This window comes from Schistocerca piceifrons, chromosome 3 (assembly GCF_021461385.2).
Source record: "Schistocerca piceifrons isolate TAMUIC-IGC-003096 chromosome 3, iqSchPice1.1, whole genome shotgun sequence".
NCBI classification, from domain to species: Eukaryota; Metazoa; Arthropoda; class Insecta; order Orthoptera; family Acrididae; genus Schistocerca; species Schistocerca piceifrons.
Window position 1 is genome coordinate 343078082 of NC_060140.1, and position 24283 is coordinate 343102364.

The 24283-nt window shown below is 43.3% G+C and overlaps 1 protein-coding gene across 5 annotated transcripts in view; it reads right to left on the minus strand.

Annotated features, from left to right (window-relative positions):
- Positions 1–24283, minus strand: part of LOC124787714 (D-aspartate oxidase) — a 259599-nt gene that overhangs the window by 71357 nt on the left and 163959 nt on the right. For all 5 annotated transcript variants that reach the window (XM_047254556.1, XM_047254559.1, XM_047254557.1 and 2 more), the window contains exon 2: positions 2627–2830. In XM_047254556.1, the coding sequence (XP_047110512.1) occupies positions 2627–2830 (204 nt within the window). The remainder of the gene's footprint in view (positions 1–2626; positions 2831–24283) is intronic.

Here is a 24283-nt window from a genome sequence, read left to right on the forward strand (position 1 = left end):
GTGCTGAATGGGTGCAAGTGGCAGGGAGGCAATAGAGCATAATGATAAATTTGAGTGAGTTAATAAACAGCATACCACATTCTGATTTATGTATCATTCACCAAAGAGCTTCACAATCTAATTTTGTGTTTTATTATACATCATCATAATCTAATTTCATGTTTCATCATACATCATCATAATGCACATTCTGATGCTGGATTTGCATACATGGAATCCTATTTTTTGTTTCTGAACACAGTTCAACAAGATAAGTAAAATAGTAAATTATGACTATTAAGTCATCTACAGAAACTGAACATGAAAATTATATCATAGCTTGTATAGTGTTGTTATATAGATAAATTACACAGAAATACCATCCTCCCAGGCTTTGCTGATGTCACTCAACTTCACTACCAGAACTTTTTTCATAACTGTCAGTATTTTTTGTCACTATGCTCCAAAAATGTGTAGTCCTTACTAGCAACCACAGAATTTGACACATGGCAATTCTTGCACTCTTTGATGATAGTATATGGTGTATGGTGTATGGTACATTGTGAGAGATAACCCACTAACACATAAGGCTAACTGATGGCATTTAATCTTGCTAGGTTGAGTGAGTGCATGATTTCCTTCCAAAGGTATATCAACCCAGTCTGGAGTTAGAAGTCCAATCAACACATACTATGAATAGGTATGTCTTCACCTCTGTTCTTTACTTCAGATGTCAGATGACCTTTAAAGGTATCCAACACTAGCACAGCTCTGTTACTTAGCAATGCATCAAGTATGCAATTTCAAACAGGAGCTAGACAGTCCTTCATTCATTCTGTCATTTCCCAGTCTCTTTCTTGGAAACAAATCACCAATCCCTAAACCAAATTTTCTTTTGACTATTTTTACACTTCACAACAACAAAGTGGGACAGCTTTCCTCACTTGCCGTACCTCCTACCATTACAGTAATTCTTTGTCTTTTCTTGTTTTTAATGAGATGCTTTTTGACCATTTATAGTCCAGTGTTGTATTGCTCGGTATGCCCCAAAAGAAGGTTGCCCCAGTGGTGTTAAATATCTAGTGTAGAGATACAGGTGCCATTGCTGCATTTGGATTACATGCCTCATGAAGTTGACATATTTCTCAATACAATCTTTGCAAGTGAAGTAGCTCATCAAACACGGGGGCCACTTCTATGCATTAAATTGTGGCACCAGCTGAAAGTCCCAGGGAATTCTGTATGTGATATGTTTAAGGTCTTCACTTTATATAAAGGATTTAGCTGGATTACTTGTCAAGTTATATATCCCATCTTTTCTTTGGCCTTTTACAGAAGAGAGAATCCAGTTTTTATGTTAAAATATTTGCCAGCTTTTGGCCCTTCTCTGATGAAACAGCAGTTTGCAGCTTATTCTGCAATGCAATCCAACACTGCATATTACATTTGTCTGAATCATACATTTTGCAGCTTGTCTATTAGATCTACTGTTTGCATAACAACAAACTGAGAATTTGAAATCTGAATCATAACTGTGTAGAAGTTTGTTGTTGATTTTCTTTTGATGTTACTACTCGGTGGTGAAGATTAAATTTTATCCTTTAGTTACAGAAAAAGTGAGCCTGTCATACAATATCGGAACCGTGAACTTGACAATAGTAGGTGCAAAAATGAAATGTCAACAGTTGAAGATGATTATACATTACCTTATATACAACAATGAATTTCCAAACACTGGTGATATTACTATTCCATTTTGAACAAGGGATCAGACACTGCTTTTGCAGTTTCTATGCTATGAAAATATACTGACACCTGAGGGGTTACACAGGTAAATTGCACCCCAGTTCTTCAGGGCTGTACTTTGGGGAAAAAGCACAATGTACATCTGAGGTAATACAGCAATAACTTGTAGATCAAATAAAGTAATATAATGTTTATTCTGTGAGATTATTATGTCCATTACACATTAGTAGAGATGGATTTTTCTCTCACATGGAAGTACTGAGCAAAACAATCAAATTCCTGAAAATCTCAAAGGCATCTTGGGAGAAAATGAATGATGCTGCACTATTTTGAATACACATGAAAATCATAAAATACTACTATTTTAAGAAATCCTCTCTGAGAATGTGGAAGTTGATTGTTTCAAAAGACTATTTTCCATTCACCTATCCAGGCACAGGTGGAATATCAACTATGACATCAACTTAGTATTTACAGAACTACTTATCTAGAAAAAAATATTACATAGTATGGAAGAAATCACAGGCAGGTGTGTGTGTGTGTGTGTGTGTGTGTGTGTGTGTGTGTGTGTGTGTGTGTGTGTATGTAGAGAGAGAGAGAGAGAGAGAGAGAGAGAGAGAGAGAGAAGGTGTGTGTTTGATCTTTTACATACGCCTTTGTGAACTCATTATATATCTGTGTGCTGTGTGTCAGTATTTGCTTTTCCTAGGTTTATGTTCATTAACGTAAATATTTATAGTTTTAAGTCTGGCACAGTCTTAATAGACATTCAGTTTCCAACTATAAGCCATATGAATACAGTTTCAGCTTGCTTTCAGTCTACTACTTCTATTTTCAGAGAACCAAATATATCACAATCGCCACAACACAGTCAAAGAGTTTCATTTACAGTGTTACTTACCTGCTAATATCTTCAGTAGGACCACAGAAACTAGAGGCTGGTCTAAATATGCCAGCAGCACCATCACTTGTAGTTTCCTGACCAAATTTGTCAGCAATAATAGTTAGAGAAGCCGAAGGATATTCCTTTTGTAGTTCCAAAGCAGTTGTCACACCTACCACGCCTGCTCCCAAGACACCAATGCGTATGTTAGACATGGTGATCCTGGAACATAAATTTATTCATTTTAGAATGCATATTGCGCTGGTGGCAAAAGACCCGTACCACACACACACACACACACACACACACACACACACACACACACACAAGACAATGGAAGAATAGCAGATAACAAAGTAACTGTATAAGTTAACTGACTGTAATTGAAAGCTGTTCCACTAAATGGTGCATTACACTATTATGGTAATTTTTGATGAGATTAACACCGAGTATCACTCCCAAATACCTCAGCACCACTGATCCATGAGAAGGATACAATAAATGTCCATTTCAAAGACTTTACAGCATAAACTTATGCAGAGACATCAAAAAATTTGGGGCCCAGCGACATTAATGTAACCACTGCCTATGTTCGACATCAACAAGCAATAACCACTTGCAGACAGCAGGACATAGCCCTAGCAGTGTTGGGTATATAAAGTATGTCAGCGGGGCATGATAAACAGTGCAGTCATTGTCGTTAATGCACAACAGAAGTGATTCATCTAACGTATGAAACGGCATGACCACTAGATCTTGGGCCAAGGGTGGGAGCATGGCCGAAATGAGTAGGTTTGTGTACTATTTGTGTGTTGTGGTTAAAGTGTACTGTGTATGGCAAAATGATGCTATCCAAAATGGGTGCCAAGACAACTGTGGTGGATCATGGCATTATGACTGGGCTGAATGATGGCTGCAGAGATGCATATGGGTGAACAGACATGCAAATGTTGAGCAATTGATCACCTAGATGAACCAAGGGGGCTACCAAGGTGTCTCCTCAACAACTGTTCAGCATACATTTTTGTGTATGGGTCTCCACAACTGGTGCCTGGTTCATGCTGACAGCTGTTCATGGGCGATGAAGGCTTTAATTTGCATCCCAATACCGCAACTGGACATCCACTAAGTGGTGACAGGTGGTTTTTACAGATGAATCACATTTTATGATCCACTGGACAGAAGACCATTGGTGTTTACGGCATGAAATGTCTGACAGCAGACACCCTGCAACAATCATCAGAAGGGTCCAGGACAAAGGGCATTCCTTGGTTGATCACCTCATTCTGGAAGGTACAGAAGATCAACACAAGTATGCATCTATCCTTGGGGACCATGTCCACCCCTAAAAGCAGTTCGTTTTTCCTCGGCATGATGGCACCTACCAGCAGGACAAAGTAACATATCAAGTATGTGCATGGTTCGAAGAGCAGCAGTATGAGTTTACAGTAGTCCCCAGGCCACTAAACTCCCTTCATTAAAACCCAATCGAGAATCCCAGCCCAATCAGGCTGTTTGTGCCATGGATCCTCACCTGATAAACCCAGTGCAGCTGGCCACAGTACTGGTCGAAATGGCTTTACCTTGCTGTTGGTATCTTTGAGAACAGCAATGATTCTCTTCCTGCATGTCTTGCAGCTGTTCACACAGAAATAAATTGTTATTAGGCTTTCAGCAGGTGGTCACACTGATGTGACTGGACAGTGTATTTTTCAAGTACTGCATCCTATTGAATCTGAAGGTGATCTAAATAAATTTTGTAAATCGTAATCAAATAAAATTATGTTTGTGTCTGCTGCTTCTGTGCTGTAAACACTTTTTTTCTACCGATATACACTTACTGGCAGGCCTCTGCATTGACTATATCGAAAGTATATCAAACCCAAGAGTAACTACACACAAGCACTTTGCTACAATGTAAGCTTTTAAGGATTCTTATTATCACTTTCCAATTCTGTATTATGAACTAGTCACTTATAACTGACATCTGAGATACTCTGGTTGTAAAAATTTACTCGGCCTCAATACTTTCACTCTGTAGTGAGATGATGGTAGAGCACAGGCAAGCACTTTGCCAAGATACCAAGACACATGGCGCACAAATCAAAAGAAAATGTCTAGTCCAGGATGATGATAAATATATCTGTTATAAGGAGAACGTTAGTGATACGACCATATCTATTAAATGGAATTGGGGGCTATGAAGCCTTATGGTGTGACCAAATGATTAAATTACACTGAAGACCCAAAGAAACTGGTACACCTCTCTAATATTGTGTAGAGCCCCCATGAGCACACCCAAGTGCCACAACATGACGTAGCATGGACTCAACTAACGTCTGAAGTAGTACTGGATGGAACTGACATCCTGAGTCCTGCAGGGCTATCCACAAATATGTAAGAGTACAAAGGGATGGAGAGCTCTTCTGAACAGCACATTGCACAGTACCCCAAATATGATCAAAATGTTCGTCTGGGGAGTTTGGTGGCCAGCAGAAATGTTTAAACGCAGAAGTGTGTTCCCGGAGCCACTCTGTAGCAATTCTGGACATGTGGGATGTCACATTGTCCTGCTGGTTCTGCGCAAGTCCTTCGGATTGCAAGATGGACATGAATGGATGCAGCTGATCAGACAGGATGCTTACGAACATGTCACCTGTAAGAATCACATCTAGACATATCAGGGGTCCCATATCACTCCAACTGCACATGCCCCACACCATTACAGAGCCTCCACCAGCTTGAACAGTCCACTGCTGACATGCACATTGTCTCCAAACCCGTACACGTCCACCTGCTTGATACAATTTGAAATGAGACTCATCCCACCAGGTGAAATGCTTCCAGTCAATGCTTTGTTGAATGGTTCGCATGCTGACACTTGTCGATTGCCCAGCTCTGAAATCTACAGCAATTTTCAGAAGGGTTGCACTTTTGTCACATTGAATGTCTCTTTTCAATTGTCATTGGTTTCATTCTTGCAGGATCTTTTTCCAGCCACATGCAATGTCGGAGATTTCGTGTTTTATCAGAATCCTGATATTCACGGTACACTCATGAAATGGTCGTATGGGAAAATCCTCAATTCATCGCTACCTCGGAGATGCTGTGTCCCATCGCGCATGTGCCGACTATATCACCACGTTCAAACTCACTTAAATCTTGATAACCTGCCACTGTAGCAGCAGTAACCAATCTTACAACTGTGCCAGATACTTGGTGCCTTATACAGGCATTGCCAACCGCAGCTCCATATTCTGCCTGTTTACCCATCTCTGTATTTGAATGTGCATGCCTATACCAGTTTCTCTGGCGCTTCAGTCTTTATCAATAAATGACCAGATGTTAGAAGGAATACAGCTTTTAATGAAGATACAGCCACACAATCACAAAAAGAAACAGATGTCAGTTACTTAGCTACAAGTTACAATGAAAATGCTCACTGTCTTAATGTAAGAAAAACTGAGTTACTTTGAATTTTTGAGGTCAATTCATTAATATATCAATTAAAATGTATGACAGCTTTGCACTAGATAAAAAATGTTGCTGTGAATTGCAGTATCATTCAGGAAAATCTCAATGGACCACATATGATTAAAGTGCTAAAGATGAGAACAGAACCGACCCTCTCAGAGGTGCATAGAAGACTGTTCAACTGTTCTTTCCTAGTCAACTACTATCAAGAGTAATGAATCCTTAAGGTCTTGCATGCGCTGGAGTGCTATCTGAAAGGGCACTCCCCCCCTCCCCGGTGCAGCAGAGTAAGGACTATTCACATAAAAAAACATACAATGTGAAAGAGGGATACCCGAGGCAGTTGATGGAGAAAGAAGGGTCAAGGGCTTCCTGCGCCTAGCAAGCACTGGAAGGCACCCCAATCACCCCATCCACAGCCAAAAAGCAGTTTAAAACATTAGATTTGAGAACAGAAACCATTTTCTCTGTAGAAATGGAGACCCAGTCCAACTGTCTGTATGTTGTCCACCAACATTAGAGACAAAGAATCCAGAAGCCCAAGCTTGGTGTGGAGAGCCAAAAGATTCACTGTCTGTAAGACTCTGTAACTGCAATTTGAGGGTGGCTCATCACATGAGATAAATCTATGAGTTAATGAAAGGAGTAGTTCCATGCAACTGTAGTCTCCCTGACAGCACAGAGTTTATTAGAAGGGACAGTAGCGCACCAGATGATGTTCCATCTCTGTGCAGACACCATTTTTTCTCCTGGTATTATCAAATCAAATGTTGGGCAAGTAACCACTTCTCTATTTCACAGGGTACCCACGTGATTTAGGACTCCGAGTAAACAACAGAGCAAGTAGTATGAGTACAATCAGAGAGAGACAATGAACAGCTGATACTACAGGGTGACAGGAGCAACATCAAGGAATAGCCTAGAAATGCTTATTAAGTCACTACAAATCAAAACAATGTTGTGAGAAGTCTCTTTAATACTTAAAATGCAGGGATCAGCATATGGAGTTACTGCTGCAATCACTCCCCCCCCCCCCCCCCCCCCCCCCCCCCCCCCGATTGGGAAGGCATGCTCCCTGTGTCCCTGTGTCACCTCCTCCATTATTCCTCCTCCTGCTGCTTCTGCATGATGTGTCTTGTCATAGTCACTCACACCCTTCATTCACAGTCCAAGCAACTACAATGTTCATTGTATTTGGTCTTGTGTGCTGAATGTAGGTGGAAGGGACTTAGTTTCAGGGCCTGACTCCCTCAGATATCCTGGACAATGGGTACCAGGGATGTTTAGACACCATTCAGCAACACAATGATTTGAATCACTGACTTCTCTCTCATTTTTCTTCCATGTCACGTCAGGTCTTGTTATGTTTCCATATGTAATAAATATACCTCACACTGAACAGTACATGTCATGAGTTATCACAATGGTTAATGTGTTCAGTTTTATTTAGGCCACTGATCTATTTAGAATTCTTTAAATGGCAAGCATTCAGCCACATAAACTATGTGCGCATAACCTATAAAATGACTCCCCATTATTTAAACATAAATCACGCAATGTTCTATATAACATATAACTAACTCAAAGGTTTAGCCAAGTATCTCCATCCTGGAATGGTCTATGAATGCATTTTCTTTGTCAATAAAGTATCCGTGCAAGAATATTGAAAGAAATTTGTTGCAAAATATGATAACATCACAAAATTTACTACACACTGTGTAAATGCCACTATATGTTTAAGTTTTTAAAGATTTCAGCATAAATTCCTAAACTATATAATCAACACAACATGTTAAGTGTGCACACTTTTAATTGAGTGCTCCACCTGGCAAGTGTGCCATGCAAGGACTTGGCGCAAAGAGAGAAGGTATTGTCTCCTACTCTCAATGCAAACACTATTCCTATGCTTGTGCTGGACAATTTCCTCACTGTGGATAGTAAGTTAAAATTTCTATATCTACATACGTACTCTGCAAACAACTGTGGAGTGCATGGCAGAAGGCCCTTTGCATTGTACCACGTTAAGGTTTCTTACCTTGCCAATTGCGTATGAAGTGTAGGAAGAATGACTGTTTAAATACTTCCGTGCCCACTATATTAGTCTAATCTTGTGTTTGTGGTCCCTACGGGAGTGTTATGCTGGATGTTAACCTATTTCTAGGTTCTTCCCTTAACAGTTGAAACTTAACAAGCGGGTTTTTGGATGATAACAACTGTCTATCTTTAAGCTTCTGCCAGTTCAAGTTTTACAGCATTTCTGTGAGTTAGTTGGTGGTTGTTTGGACGTATAAAGGGACCAGACATTAGGTCATCAATCCCTTTGTCCTCACCTACCACATGGAACCCAGGGGAAGATAATCCCAAGATCTACCAATGTCATAAAAGCTGAGGTAACGGACAAAAAGAAGAAAGGCGAACAACATGCCCCATCTAGGAAGCAGCCGGAAGCCCCTGGAAGCAGAGTGCGATGAGAGACATACATCTCCCAGCCCCTGCCACTTACCAGAGGTACTCTACTCCAAGATTGCCTAGGACAGACTAGCAACATGAACAGGACAACAGATGCGCAGAGAGACAAAAAATGAACAAGTCTAATACGAATGGGCTGTACCACCAAGCCGCTGCAGCCTGGTCTGGGCACAGGCGGCAACAGTGTGTTCTGCCAATCCCTCAATGGGTCAATAGGGGTAAGCAAACTTCCCTTAAAGAGAGTGGTACAAGCCCACCTCATTAATAAAATGTAAAAGTAAGTCAGCCAGTCAGCCATTGGGGCATCATCTCCTAACACCAAGGGAGGGAGTCAAGGAGATTAAGAGACTGCCGCAAGGCGGCTAGTTGGAACAGTCCAGCAAAACATAGACCACCGTCAAACGGGTGCCACAATGACAGTGGGATGGGTCCCTGTGATGGAGGAGATGACAGTGGGTGAGCCAAGTATGGCTGATGAGGAGCCGACGAAGGACTGTTAGGTCCTTGTGAGAGGACTGCATGGAGGACCTCCACAGATTCATAGTCTCCTTTATCACCTTTAGTTTGTTTGGTGAAGTCAGAGAGAGTGATTCTGTATTCCAAGCACCTAAAACTTGACAGCATAATACTGAGCAGAGGTCCATTTCCAGAATACTGATCTCAAGTGATGGTTTACTGGTAGCCAGTTTGGCCAGGCATCAGCAAGCTCATTCGTTAAGATCCCGACGTGGCCCAGGGTCTAGACTAAGGTCACTGAGTGTCCACACTGTTCAAGGGCATACAGGGACTCCCGGATAGCAATGACCAAAGGATGGCGAGGCTAGCAGTGGTTGAGAGCTTGCAAACTGCTCAAGGAGTTGCTGCAGATGAGAAAGGACGGACCAGTGCAGGAAAGGATACACTCAGGAGCATGAGATATGGTAACCAACTGCCCAATGAAAACGTTACAGCCATCCGGCAAAGAGAACCATTCAGAATGTCCTGCTTGAGTATACGCAAAGCCTACATGGTCAGCAACCATCGAGCCATCAGTATAGACTACTTCTGAACCCTGGAATGCACCAAGAATGGAGAAAAATTGGTGGCAGAGGGCCTCGGGATGAACTGAGTCTTTTGGACTTAGTGATAGGTCAAGATGAAGCTGTGACCGAGGGATGCACCAAGGTATATGTGAGTGAGCCCAGAGGAGAGGTGGAAGAGGAAACAACTGAAGTTAAGAGAGGACAGATCGGATGTGCATTGCAATCTTAATCCCTGACTGGGGGCGCTGTTGCAGGAGTTGGGTTACCATGTTTTGAAAGAGGAGACAGTAGTTCAGATGCTTAGGAGAGTGGCAAATGTGGGTAGCATAACTTACAAGCTGTTGTTAGCACTTGATCCAAAATGGAGAGAACCCCGCCTTCAAGAGTAAGCTGTTCACAGGGCTAGTTCAAAAGGCTCCTGTCCCAAGTCGAATCTCACAGTGGTGTGTCGAATCCGATATCTGCAATGCTGTGGGCAGTACTGAAATGTATGCCAGACTTCAATAATCAAGGTGGGACTGTATCAGGGCTTTGTAAAGCTGCAGAAGGGCAGTGCGACCTGCATCCCAGTTGGTGTAACTCAGGCAGCGAAGTGTATTAAAGTGCAGCCAGCACTTTCGATTAAGCTGGCGAAATGGGGAATGCACATCAACCGAGAATCAAGGACTAGTCCTAAAAGCGATTCCACCACATTGAGTTGTTGATTGTCGAGGTAATGTTCTGATTGTGGGTGAATGATACAATGTTAACAGAAGTTCATGATGCGAGTCTTGGCAGCTGAAAATCGAAAGCCATGGGAGAGGCACCATGCCTGCACCTTCCATTAGCACCTTGCACTTGACGTTCAGCAACACCCACACTAGAGGAGCAACAGTACAGGCAAAAGTCATCAGCATACAAGGATAATGAGGTCCCCAGAGCTGCTGCAGTACAGAGCCCTGCGGGACCCCATTCTTTTGGATATTGGGGGTACTGTGGGAAGCACTAACTTGAACCCGGAATGTACAGTGTGACAGAAAGTTTTGGATCACAATCGGGATTGGACCCCGGAGACCCTACTCATGTAAGGTAGCAAGGATATGTTCCATGTGGCGTCATAAACCCAGGGTGAACTATAAGATGTTGAAATCAGGCAAAAGCTGTTTGGATGGTACACTCCAGGTAAACCAGATTATCAGTAAGGCAACACCCTTGGTGAAAACCACCCAGGGATGGCACGAGAAGACCCCCAACAATCAAGGAGCTAATACATCCCCTAGCACACCATGCATTCAAGAAACTTACAGAGAACTTTGGAGAGACTTATTATTGGGCGATAACTGTCCATTCCTAGAGGGTGCTTACCTGGTTTTTGTATTGGGACAATAATGCTTTCTCGCCAATGCGATGAGAATGTGCCCTTGCTCCAGATGGGCTTAAAGATGGCAAGGATATGACACTGTGGTCATGGTTGTGGATGTGGTCTGGAACAGGGGCTGTATCAGGGCAATGGGCTAGGATGCTGACAAATTCCCCGTCTCTGAATGGAGCATTATACGGATCCACCCGGTGTGTAGTAAAAGGTAATTGCTTTCCCTCCAACCACTGTTTTAGCACACAAAAGGCAAGTTGCTAATTCTCAGACACTGAGGTTTGAACATAGAACAGAGCAAAATGTTTGGCAAAGGCATATGGGTCAGTATAGACAGTGCCATTCAAAGTAATACCAGTTATACCTGCAGATGTATGGTATTAATAGGAGACATCTGACCTTAGCACAAACCTGCGAAGGATAGGTATGTTGTTCAATGGTTAAAACTTACTGTTCTCAGCATTCTCACTATGATTTTTATATTAGATGGCAGACCTAGGCACGGAACCATTTATAGACAATGAGATGCTTCATCAATGGGAGCCCACATATAATCTTGAATGTCCTCTGTGATTTTCAAGGATGATAGGTATTGCCTTCCATTATGGTGGGTAGAGGAACAGCAGATTGCCAAATCAGCTGCTGGAAGAATGGCTGTAGTTGAATTCTGGGCTGTCTGACCGATATCTCCATGCAGCGGGGAGCCAAGGTTGACAAAGAGGCAAAAGCATCCCAGACAGAACTGTTGAGAGCCCATCTGGCCTGGCATCCAGGGGAGTGACATCGAAGGAGGGACAGGAAGATCAGGAGGAAATGGTCACTACCACACAAGTGAGTGTCGATCTTTCAGTGGAAGGGTGCGAGAAGGCAAGGGCTACTAATGGAAGGTTCCACCCCACAAAGGGTTATGGTCGTTTAAATCACCTCAGCTTAAGAAAGGTGGGGGGGAGCTGAAAAACCAAAGCAAACAGCGTGTTCTGAGACACTTCACCATTGGAACGGAGGTAGACACTGCAGATGGTAATATCTTGAAATACCCTTACTCGAACAGCCACAGCCTCCAAAAGTGTATTAAGAGGTGCGAATTCAATATACAGTGTGTCTAGAACATATGTGCAAACTCCGCCTGACACCCTGTCTTATGCAGCACGAGTCTTATAATATATCCAGTATCCACAAAGTGCTGGGATCTGTGTTGCTGGAAGTTTCACATAACATTAGTATTTCATCACCTTCACCTTTTCAGGCAAGGCCTAGATGAAGGCAACAGTAGCAACGCTATTTTCCTTTGGCCTCATACGTACGCGACAAACAAAGTGTACATCGCATAGCTCCAACTTGGCATGTAGCTCATCATCAGATTGTAGGTGCAGGTCTCTGTGAAAAATGATGCCTTGAACTAAATTTAGACTGGTATGGAGAGTGACAGTCACCAGTATATCACTCAGATTGTTACAAGCGAGCAGTGCCTGTGACTGGGTAGGAGATGCCATTTTGATCAAAATTGACCCACTTTTCACTTTAGAGATGGCTGCCATTTCCCCAAATTTGTCTTCTAAGTTCTCCACAAAGAACAAGGGCTTTGAGGCCAAGAAGGAATCACGATCAATCCCTGTACAAACCAAGTATTGCGAGGAGTATCGTTCTGCTTGCCAATTAGCCCTAAGTTCCTCACACAGCCTAGCCAGGGAAGGAAACATTTTAGGGTTGTATCTCTCTGCACTGAAAGAGGGCTGTCCTTCCATAGCGACTGCTGAGGCTGAATAGCCACCAGGAGGCGATAACTGTATTCTCTTCATTTGATGCTGATCCACCGTGGTGCCACCCGCTTTGAATGGGGGCTCACCCCATGGGCACCACCCAGTCTCCAGCCAATAATGGCAACCTGGCCAGTAAGCTGTAGCTCTGAGTCCCTGTGACCCAGCCCCAATGAGCACATATTCCTTGGCATACAAGAGGAGTTTTCAGATCAGGCACCAACAGTGCAATCCCCCCCTTCCCACAATGGTGCTCGGTTTTGGGCATTTTAACACTTTAAAGGGAAGGCTTTACAGATGGAAAGGCACAAGGTGGAGCACACACCACATTGGGTGACTTTCCTGCACAATCCACACTTCTGGAGAATTTTGAAAGTTGGCAGCAGGTCAATCCCAAAAATGGGGATCACGTGTTTATTTAATGGAAAACTGTAGAATACACTAGAAGTGGAAACTCAAGGCCCAATCATAAACCAGATCCAAGCAGGGTCAGCACCAAGAAAATCATCTGATGGAGAGGAAGAGGGGGAAAGGGATAGTGAAAGTATAAGCATGCAGCACAAAAAGGACGTAATGGGGCCGCATGGTAGCCAAACATGTTTCCCTAGGGGAGCTTTTCTGTGAGTCACGCAAAGTGGTGACCATTCAGGCTGCCATTATTTGAACTTGTTCAGTATTTATAGTTAGTCATGCCGAATGGATAGCGTCGTTGCCTTTGGTGTACAAGGACTCCAGTCTGAATGCTTGTACATACTTTATCTGGGATAGGAAGGTGTGGTATGGGGTTAACTCAGCCTGTGTGAGGCCAAATCAGGAGCCACTAGAATACAGAAGCAGTGGCATCATCAGGAGTCATCTACTGTCAATAAAGGCCGGAGAAATTGGTGACATGTTGTCCCATGATCTTAGAGCGCTCACGGAACTGCCTTGGAGGCCATGCCCGGCAGCTCCATCTCTCTCACGTCACTGGCTCTATTCAGTTGAGCCTGACCTCTAGATTTACACCACACCATTATGCCACTCCAGCAGCCATCACAGAAGGCACTCAACAGGAGCCACAACAAGCCACAACTCACAAGCCACCACAATCAGCACATTTTTTCCTACAAATATTATGGATCAAATATAATGACACAATGTGCTCATATTAATTTGTCTTACGGTAAAATATACTGATATGAAATGGTACTAATACAGGTTGCAGACCTGAGACAGAATTTATTTAAATGTGATTTATGGCATGTTCCATGCAACAATTGTAAACAAATGTTTTTCCAACAGTGAGTTACTTGCAAAGCAGCAATAACAATATATAAACTCTTATGGGTGCTGTGTTACTTGGGGGTGCTAGGTTATCTCTGATTCATTTATGTGATGAGAAGAATTATTTACAATTTTACTTTTGTTCTCGAGTGTGGTAAGGTGTTCTATAAGTGTAAAAGGATTCAGTTATAACAAACGTTTTTCTGGTAATATATTCAGAATATTTAACAATGCAAAACACTTTTCTTCGACTCAACCTGCAGAGATAATTACCACTACAGATATACTGCATTCAGACTGTTGGAATCCATGAGGAAACTGCTGTCAAAGATCTATTTTGTTAATATCCCCCCCCCCTTCCTCAATTCACTACAGGAAATGGAAAATATCTGTACAACAGACTTTAATGAACTGCAATTTAACAATCTTAGTCAGCATTTAACGTACTTCAGTGAGTTAGACTTGACAGGAGTAATAGGCAAATGAACTAAATGTCGAAAGCCATGATGTTCCCGAGGAGTATGCCCCACAACGTGGAATGAGTGAGTTAAACTACTTCTGATCATTTCAGGCCCCAAGGAGGTGGCCAATAGTGTTTGCTGGGGCTATAGACAAATGGTCAACTTCATGTATTACGATGATGGAGAGTGTCTAAAAGATTATGAACTCTGCGCAGACACAAACCAATGAGGACACTACGCAGCGTTATAGTGGGAGGAATTCCTGTGGCAGTAATTTTAGATACAGGGGTTCCTGATAATGCTGCTTCCAAAGATCCTTCTAGACCTACTACAGAGTGAAGACAAACACTTGTGACGCTGGCATGGGGAGCCTGTTCAGTTAATTATGGGTAACAGCTGTAGAAATCTGCGAGATCCAAAGCCAGAGTACCTGACCAAGTACAGGAGAAATTAAACAACCAGAGCATTTCATGTCTGAGGAGAGGACTCAGTTAGCAAATAATCTAGTGATTATTGCAGTGTTTTTGAAGAGGAGCCAGGTATAATCTGAGGTCAAGTGTGATCTTGCGGTTCACCCCACTACCTATAATCTGAGGATAAATTTGTGATCTTGAGGTTTACCCACACCACCCAACTTTTTTTCAGAGCTGTTATCTTGTTCCTTGCAAACTAAAATACGCAATAAAATAGAAGATACATAAAATAGTCCATACGCAGTTCACTCCTCATGGGGGTGGGAAGGTTTGCTTGGTACCCAACTTCCGGATTGTGAATAACATGACAGTTCCAGTACACACACATCCAGAGAATACAGACAAACTAATATTAAAGTTAAATGGTGTTAGGTACCTCTGTACACATTTCAGAGCTTCATTGTGGCAAGTAGTCCTCGGACTATCCTCGAGGGAGAACACGGCCTTTTTGTTCACCAGATGAAGCTATCAGTTTAAATGTATAGCCATTGGACTCCATGTGAGCTCTGTTGTGTTTATTTCTGTGTTGGACTACATGCTCAGGTCTTTGCTGTGAAAATGTATGTTTGTCGATGATCCACTAATTGTTATATCTACATGGCACAAACATGTTTTTCTTTTAGCCCACAAACTAGAGATGTTTCATGAATCTTGAGTAACAGCTAACCTCTCCAGAATCCCCACTTTGGTTTCCCTGTTATCTTATAGGTTCAAAAGGGGGTTCTGCCTGACTTCAAGAAGATTCGTGCAACCAAAAACTTTCCATAACCTAGAACTATGAGCAAATTAAAAGGGTTTCTCTGGCTTGCCTCATATTTTAGGCATTTTATGCCAGATCAGTCACTGAACACCTAGTCATTGTTGAGTCTACTGCGGAGAAACATGCTTTGGCATTGGGCAAAAGAATGCAAAGCAGTTTTCAATGACAGTAAGACTACACTGGTGAATTCAGTGGTTCTCTACCTGCACGGCATGTCAACTGAATCTGATTTACTTACGTACACATCCTCCATGGTGTTAGGGTTTTGTTTATTCCAAACCTCAATCATCAATGGAGCACCAACATTCTGTCCCTTTGCATTTGCCAGTCAAACTTTATCACCGTGTGAACACTTGTATACAACTGAGCAAGAAGCATTGGTAATTGTGTTGGCCTTTCAAAAGTTTAACTATTATTTGTATAGGTCCCACACAGTTGTTTGAGCATTCACCCTTTAAGCTTTCTTCTGGTATATAAACTGTTACGTGCATGACTCGCTTGATGGGTAATATCTCTGCAAAGATATAACTGCCAAATTAAATATATTACAAGAAAAGACAACATTATTGCAGGTGCCCTGTCGAGGCTACCCAAAGGGCTAAATATCAGGAAACAGGTTTGATGATCAAAGCAAGGAATTCCCTGTCATGTTACTGCAAGATCAGATAAACCAGAATTACTATTTATAGCTATTCAAAAGTATGACAGCATTGCATGAGCAAGATCAACTGTCGTCTACTGTGATTTGAAAACTTTAACAGCTTCCAGATTCCAAACTGTATAAGTTTTACAAGCTAGTGTATACTGTACTATTTCACAGAAAGAATGTGGATGCTACGAGTAGGTACGTAAGCATCCAGAAAGTGTACAAAAAGAAACTCATCTGATATGCATCACTCAGGGGACCACTTCGCAGCACTTATGTGTGCCAGTAAAGTTCCAGTCTACTGCTACCTACCAGATGTAAGAAGGTTCAATGCAACATAAGATCTTGTCAGATCTGCCAACATGCAAAACCATACAGCAGAGGTATCGAGGACTGTTGCATTCAATCATTCCAGGCAATCCACTCATAACTGTGTGTGCATGACAGTGGCCCTGAGCTGACATCTATAGGTGGCTGGAAGTACATGGTTCCCTTTTTGGATGCATTTAGCAAGTATGTGAAGCTCTATCTACTGGAAACAGCGATGTGTTTACCTATACTGAGGAGGCTATTCGAAGACTTTGTTCTGCACATTGCTAAACTGCACACAATTTTATCTGATAATGCGACTAATTTCACATGCTTTTCTTAGTGAAATGCATTAAGTCAAGCAAGTATCTGACAGATATTCACTGCCCAGTACCGTACCAAAGAAAATCCCATCAGACGAGTAAATAGCGAACTTAACAGATTCAGAATGTGAACCTATTGTCATGCAAAATAGACAGCATGGATTGATTATCTTCCAGCGTTTGAAGAGATCATGAATTATCTTCCAGTTACGACAACACATTATACACCCTTCGAAATGATGGAGGAAAGGGACAAATGTGTGAATCGAATACTAAATGTTCAAATAAAAATGAGTGGGAACAGAAGTTAACCTCACTGAAAAGGCAAGGCAACAAAGGCTTTTGCATGAATGAAAGAAACTGAGAATGCATGACTTTGTGGTTGAAGAATGTGTGTTACTGAGGACACACCCCACGTCATCACTGCTAAGCAAGCAGAATAAAAAGTGGCAATTTTTGTACTCTAGACCATTTACAATACTGAGGATACTACATCTGGGTTCATATCTATTGGGATATCCCGGAGCCAATCAATTGAAGGTTTGCATCATCAACACCTAAAGAAATTCTATTCTTGATAAGTGAAATGACCAACAAAGACTTAAATGTGTATATATGTATGAAGATTATTTATATAAATGTATGTTATTCATAAGTCATCAATCGTGTTTCCCAGAGAACAGAAGAAGAAGAAGAACTCAGCAAGACAGATTAATCAGTGTACTAATATTTTCTGCACAGATTATCTAATACAATGAAGCATCAAAGAAACTGGTATAGGCATGCGTGTTGAAATACAGAGACACATAAAGAGGCAGAATACAGCACTGCCTTCGGCAACGCCTATATAAGACAACAAGTGTCTGGCACAGTTGTTAGATCGGTTACTATTGCTAGAATGGCAGGTTATCATGATTTAAGTGAATCCTTTTTTTTTTTTTTTTTTTTGGGGGGGGGGGGGGGGGCACACAACTACAGTGGTCATTAGCGCCCAGATTAAATTATGAATGCACTGAGAGGCACAATGTTAAAACAGCAACTTAAAAAGGACAACACTATAAAAGGCACATTAACAGGCAAGGGATTAAAAGAAAACAGCATAATCAAATGTCCTTGGACAGGTTTGTCAAGTGGATAAAATGAAGAACGCGAGCAGCTGCTCCTGGGTCATCCGCTAAAATGTTGTCCAGAGCTCATGGCACGCCAAGATCAATGCGCAGTGTATTAAAATTCGGACAAGACGTTAAAATGTGGTGTACCGTCAGCAAGCGCCCACATGGACAGAACGGCGCTGGCGCAGTCGTCAACAGATGGCGGTGGCTGAACCGGCAGTGTCCAATCCGTAACCGGGCCAAAACGACCTCCTCCCGCCAAGAAGAGTGTGAAGAGGTCGTCCAAGCCGTGGGGAGAGGTTTCAAGGTCCGAAGCTTGTTTTCAGTAAGTGTAGACCAATCGGCATGCCACAGCGATAAAATGCGCTGACAAATGACCCTGTTAAAATCAGATGAAGGCACACAACAAGAAGCTGTCAGAGGCTGGAGAACCACAGCCTTGGTCGCGTCATCTGCAGCTTCGTTCCCAGGGACACCGACATGGCCAGGAACCCACATAAAGGTAACCGGAGAACTGTCGTCTGCCAGCTGCTGAAGAGAGCGTTGAATCCGGTGCACGAAAGGGTGAACTGGATATGGATCACTGAGGCTCTAGATGATGCTCGAGTCTGAACACATTTTATAGTCAGTGCATGAGTGATGGGACACAACATCTCCGAGGTAGGGATGACTTGAGGATTTACCACCATTTCATGAGTGTACTGCGAATATCACGAATCTAGTAAAACATAATATCTCTGACATCGCTGTGGCCAGAAAAAGATTCTGCAAGGACAGGACTAATGAAAACTGAAGAGAATTGCTCCAACACGACACAATGAAGTGCGAACGGTTCACAAATTACTGCAGACTTCAGTCCTGGGCCATCAACAAGTGTCAGCATGTGAACTATTCAATGAAACATCACCAATATGGGCTTTGGGAGCCGAAGGCCCACTCGTCCTGATACGTCTAGATCTGACTGACAGGTGACACATACGTAAGTATCCTGTCCGATCACCTAAATCCATTCAAGTCCATTGTTCATTCCAAAGGACTTGCGCAATTCCAGCAGGGCAATGCGACACCCCACTTGTCCAGAGTTGCTACAGAGTGTCTCCGGGAACACTCTTTTGTGTTTAAACACTCCTGCTGGCCACAAAACTCGCCAGACATGAACATTATTGAGCATATCTGGGATACCTTGCAATGTGCTGTTCAGAAGAGCTCTCCGTCCCCTGCTGGATTCATAGTGTTAACTCCCTCCAGCATACTACTTCAGACATTAGTCGAGTCCACGACACGTCGTGTTGCGGTACTTCTGAGTGCTCGCGGGGGCCCTACACGATATTAGGCCATTGTACCAGTTTCTGTGGCTCTTCAGTTTATATGGAATGATACTTGTATACATAATTCTTGTGATTTTATGTGATGGCAATGACGATTAGCAGTAGCAAGTGTTATTGAGTAGTTTTAAGTACGCGATTTATTCGAGGATGAATATTGCAATTTTTATTGTCAAAATAAATATGTTAAACTGAAATCATAACAAAATAATTATTCATGTTTACTTACATGAAGAGATTTTGTGCCATTGCAGTGGAAATATAAGGCTCATTCCCTTCTGGTTAAATGAGTCAAAGTTCTTGCCTAAAAGTTAGGAGTGACTGGTATGGGTGGTATATAGTTGTAGAATGATGACATGTATCTTGTGCTGCCAATATCATATTCTATGAGCCATCATCTCAAACCATAATAATAACATAATGGCAAATTTACTGAGATTAGAATTCCGCAGCTCGACTCTTCCAATTTGGAAGTGGCAACTTACTGATTAGTTGTACAGTAATACACTGATTGTGTGAGATAGGACTCAAGTTTGAACCATAGGTGACAAAGTAAATGTCAGTAAACAAACAACAATGGACTTCAGGTGCATGTCTTATAAAGATTATAATAACTGAAGGGCTCAAGCCAATGTGAAGTTGTACTAATTGAGTGTCAAAGAGAGTGTGTGTGTGTGTGTGTGTGTGTGTGTGTGTGTGACAACTCCAGTTGTATGTGAATGATTTACAGTTATGAGTGAATTGTTGTGTTACCAAAACAGTATGGAATTTCGCTCAGTGGTTGGTTGGTCGGTTGGTTTGGGGTATAAAGGGACCATACTAAAGGGGCATCAGTCCCTTTTTCCTGGCGCAAGAAAGGCTCAAGGTACAAAAACACCCGATGTATGTTTGAGAAAGTAAAAGTGGGAAAAGAAATGGTGAACCACACCTAAAAAGCAAACAAATGGAACAAACAACACCACAAGGAAAAGTAGAAGAAGGTATTGAAACCATAGAGCAGATGGTCTGGGCTGGCTGATCACAATAATAAAAGAGGCTGAGCCAGCCACTCCACAACACATTAAAATGTCCACCCCAAAAAGACAGGGTGAGATGCAAAGGGAAAAGAACACCAATACAAACAAATGCAAAGAAAATGCGACAGAGTTAAAATGGAGGGAGGGTAGCGGCCTTGGAGAGAATGCCAAATGCCCACCCTTAGACGGTACAATAAAAAACTCCTGACAAATAAAATGTAAAACTAAATCTGCTGTTGAGGCATTGTCACCCAACACCGAAGGTAGGGTGCTGGGAAGGTTTAAAGTCCGCCGTAGAGGGGCTAAAAGTGGGCAGTCCAGCAAGATGTGGACGACAGTCATATGTGAGCCACAGTGACACCGAGTTGGGTCCTCACGATAGAGGAGGTAGCCACGTGTTGGCGATGTATGGCCAATATGGAGCCGGCAGAGAATCACAGAGTCCCTGCAATAGGCCTGCATGGAGATCTTCCACACATTTGTAGTCTCCTTAAGGGCATGCAGTTTGTTGTGCGTACTGAGATTATGCCATTCCGTCTCCCAAAGCTGAAAAACCTTGTGGTGTAATAATGATTGCAGTTCAGTTACGGGGATGCCGATCTCCAGAAGCGGTTTCCGTGTCACATGTTTGGCCAGCTTGTTGGCAAGTTCATTTCCTGGGATTCTGATGTGGCCTGGGGTCCACACAAACACCATGGAACTACTGGACCATTTCAGGGCATAGATGGACTTCTGGATGGTCACTACCAAAGGATGGTAGCGACAGCACTGGTCGATAGCTTGTAGGCTGCTCCAGGAGTCAGTACAGAGAAGAAATGACTCGCCAAGGCATGAGCAGATGCGCTCAAGAGCGTGAGAAATGGCCGCCAGTTCTGCGGTGAAAACACTGCAGCCATATGGCAAGGAATGCTGTTCAATATGTCCTCCATGAACATACACGAAGCCAACATGACCATCAGCAATTGCGCCATCAGTGTAAACCACTTCATGGTCCCAGCACACATCAAGAATCGACAGGAAGTGACAGTGGAGAGCTGCAGGGTTAACTGAGTCCTTAGGACCATGTGAAAGGTCCAGGTGAAGCTTCGACCTAGGTGTACACCATGGAGGTACGTGTATGGACCTGCAGTATAAGTGGAAAACGGAAGGACTCCAGATAGAAGAGATCGGACACGAACTACTACCGTAGGCCCTGACTTGGGCCTCCAATGCAGGAGATGAACTGCCGTGAGTGGGAAAAGGAGACGGTAATTCAGATGGTCAGGAGAAATATGAACATGCAACGTAACTGGCAAGCAGTTGTGCACACCTAACCTTCAATGGAGGTACTCTGGCCCTCCACCAGGACACTGGTCACCGGACTCATCCTAAAGGCTCCTGTTGCCAGTCTAACGCCATAGTGGTGCACTGGGTCCGAGTAACCGCACGCTGAGAGCACCACTGAACCATAATCCAGGACTCCCATAGTCAAAGTGGGATTAAACAAGGGCTCTGTAGAGCTGCAGCAGCGTAGAGCTATCTGCAACCCAGTTGGTGTTGCTCAGGCAGCGCAGGGCACTGAGGTGCTGCCCAGCACTTTTCCTTCAGCTGATGGGTGTCGAAAACCAGCCCTAAGATCAATATGTCTAAACTACAGTGAGTGGATTGTCATTAAGGTAAAGTTCTCGTTCCAGATGAACGGTACAACGCCGACAGAAGTGCATGACACACAACATCACGACTGAAAACTGGGAAGCTAGAGCCCATGACTTGCGCCTTGTGGATGGCTCCCTGTAGGCACCACTTGGCAACACCAGTACTGGAGGAGCAGTACAAAATGCAGAAGTCGTCTGCATACAGAGAAGATGAGACCGACTACGCGACGGCTACTGCTAGAACATTAATGACCACTAAAAATAACGATACACTCGATACAGAGCCCTGCGGGACCTCATTCTCCTGGATATGGGGGGAACTATTGGAGGCACCAACTTGACATAGAAAGTACGGAGTGACAGGAAATTTAGGACAAAAATCAGCAGCAGGCCTCAGAGATCCAACTCATATAACGTGGCAAGGATATAATGGCACCAGGTCATGTCATAAGCCTTTCATAGAGGAGAAAAAAAAAAAAAAAAAAAAAAAAAAAAAAAAAAAAAAAAATGATGGCAGACTCGGGGGAATCTAGATTATCAATGGTAGAGCGGCCCCTGGCGGAAACCGCCCTGCATTGAGCCGACTCATCATACGTTTTAACAGCTTACAAATATTATCATTGTGAGGCTGATGGGTTGATAGCTATCCACATCAACCAGGCATCTTCCGGGTTTGAGCACTGGAATGATGGTGCTCTTTCACCATTGCGATGAAAAGAGCCATTGCACCAGATCCAGTTGAAGATGACGAGGAGATGGTTGTCTGTAGTCGGACAAGAGATGTTTGATCATCTGAATGTGGGTCCGATCTGGCCCAGGAGCTGGCCGGGGGCAATGTGCAAGGATGCTGAGGAGCTCCCACTCTGTAAATGGAGCATTATAGGATTCACTGTGACATTCAGTGTACGAGAGGGGTTTCCTTTCCATCCACTGTCTGAGGGTGCGAAATGCTGGGGGATAATTCTCCAATGCGCAGGCTCGAGCATAGTGCTCAGCAAAGAGCTAGGCAATTGGGTTTGTGCCAGTAGGTAACACACCATTGATGTTAAGGCCAGTGACACCTGTCAGGATCTGAGTACCCACAAACACTTGGGAAGGTGGCACACAGCAGCCAATTGTTGAGACGTACCTCCTCCCAACATTCCCATTTCTGTGTTTTTATAAGCTGGTGAATGCGGGCACAGAGCTGTTTATTAATGGCCTCAGCTATTTCCAGCGACCACCAAGGTACTGACTTTCGCCGGATCATGTTTTCCACTGCAGAAACGACCGTTCTAGTGACCTGCTGTAACTACCACATTGATGGTACCATGTGGGGGAGATTCAACAGTGGCAGCAGAGGTGAAAGCTTCCCAGTCTGCCTTGTTTAAAGCCCAACTTGGTACACATCTAGAGGAATGGCGCTGGGAGAGTGACAGGAAGAACGGAAGCGGTCACTACCACACAAGTCATCGTGGACTCTCCAGTGGACAGATGGGAGAAGTCCTGGGCTGCAGAGGGATAAATCAATGACTGATTAAGTGCCATGAGCCACACTGGAATGTGTGGGGGCCCCCGTATTTAAGAGGCAGAGGTAAGTTTCGACATCTCTACCTTGTCCAGTAGGCACAGTGCCACCCACACAAGGGGTTAATGGTATTAAAGTCTCCCACAAGCAGGAAAGGTATAGGGAGTTAGTAATAAGTGCAGCCAATGCTTTCAGGGGTAATGCACCATCTGGAGGAAGATATACATTGCAGACAGTTATTTCCTGAATCGTCTTTATCCTGACAGCCACAGCTTCAAGGGGGGTTTGAAGGGGCACAGGTTCACTGAATACTCAGTTCAGGACATAGACACGAACTCCACCTGACACTCTATTAGAGTCACTAAGGTTCTTGTAATATCCCCTATAGCTGCGAAGGGCAGGGGTCCGCATTTGCTGGGAACCAGGTTTCCTGAAGGGCTATGCAGAAAGCGGGTGTATAGCTTAAAATTTGCTGTAGTTCAGCCAGGTAGTGGAAAAAAATGCAGCAATTCCACTGAAGGATGTCGTTATCATGAGGCTGGGAAGGCATGAAGCACACTAGGAGACAGGTTACACCTCAGAGTCACCTGCTGCCACTGATAGAGTATTTGTATCTATCCTACTGTGGATGAGGCTTCAGTGAGATCCAGGCCCTCACGGGACACTCAGATCTCCCACCTCATCGCAGGTGCAGAATTGGTACAGAGTGGTGGTGGTGGTGGTGGTGGTGGTGGGGCCACCGGAGGGTGCTTTTTCTTAGAAGACTTTTGTGT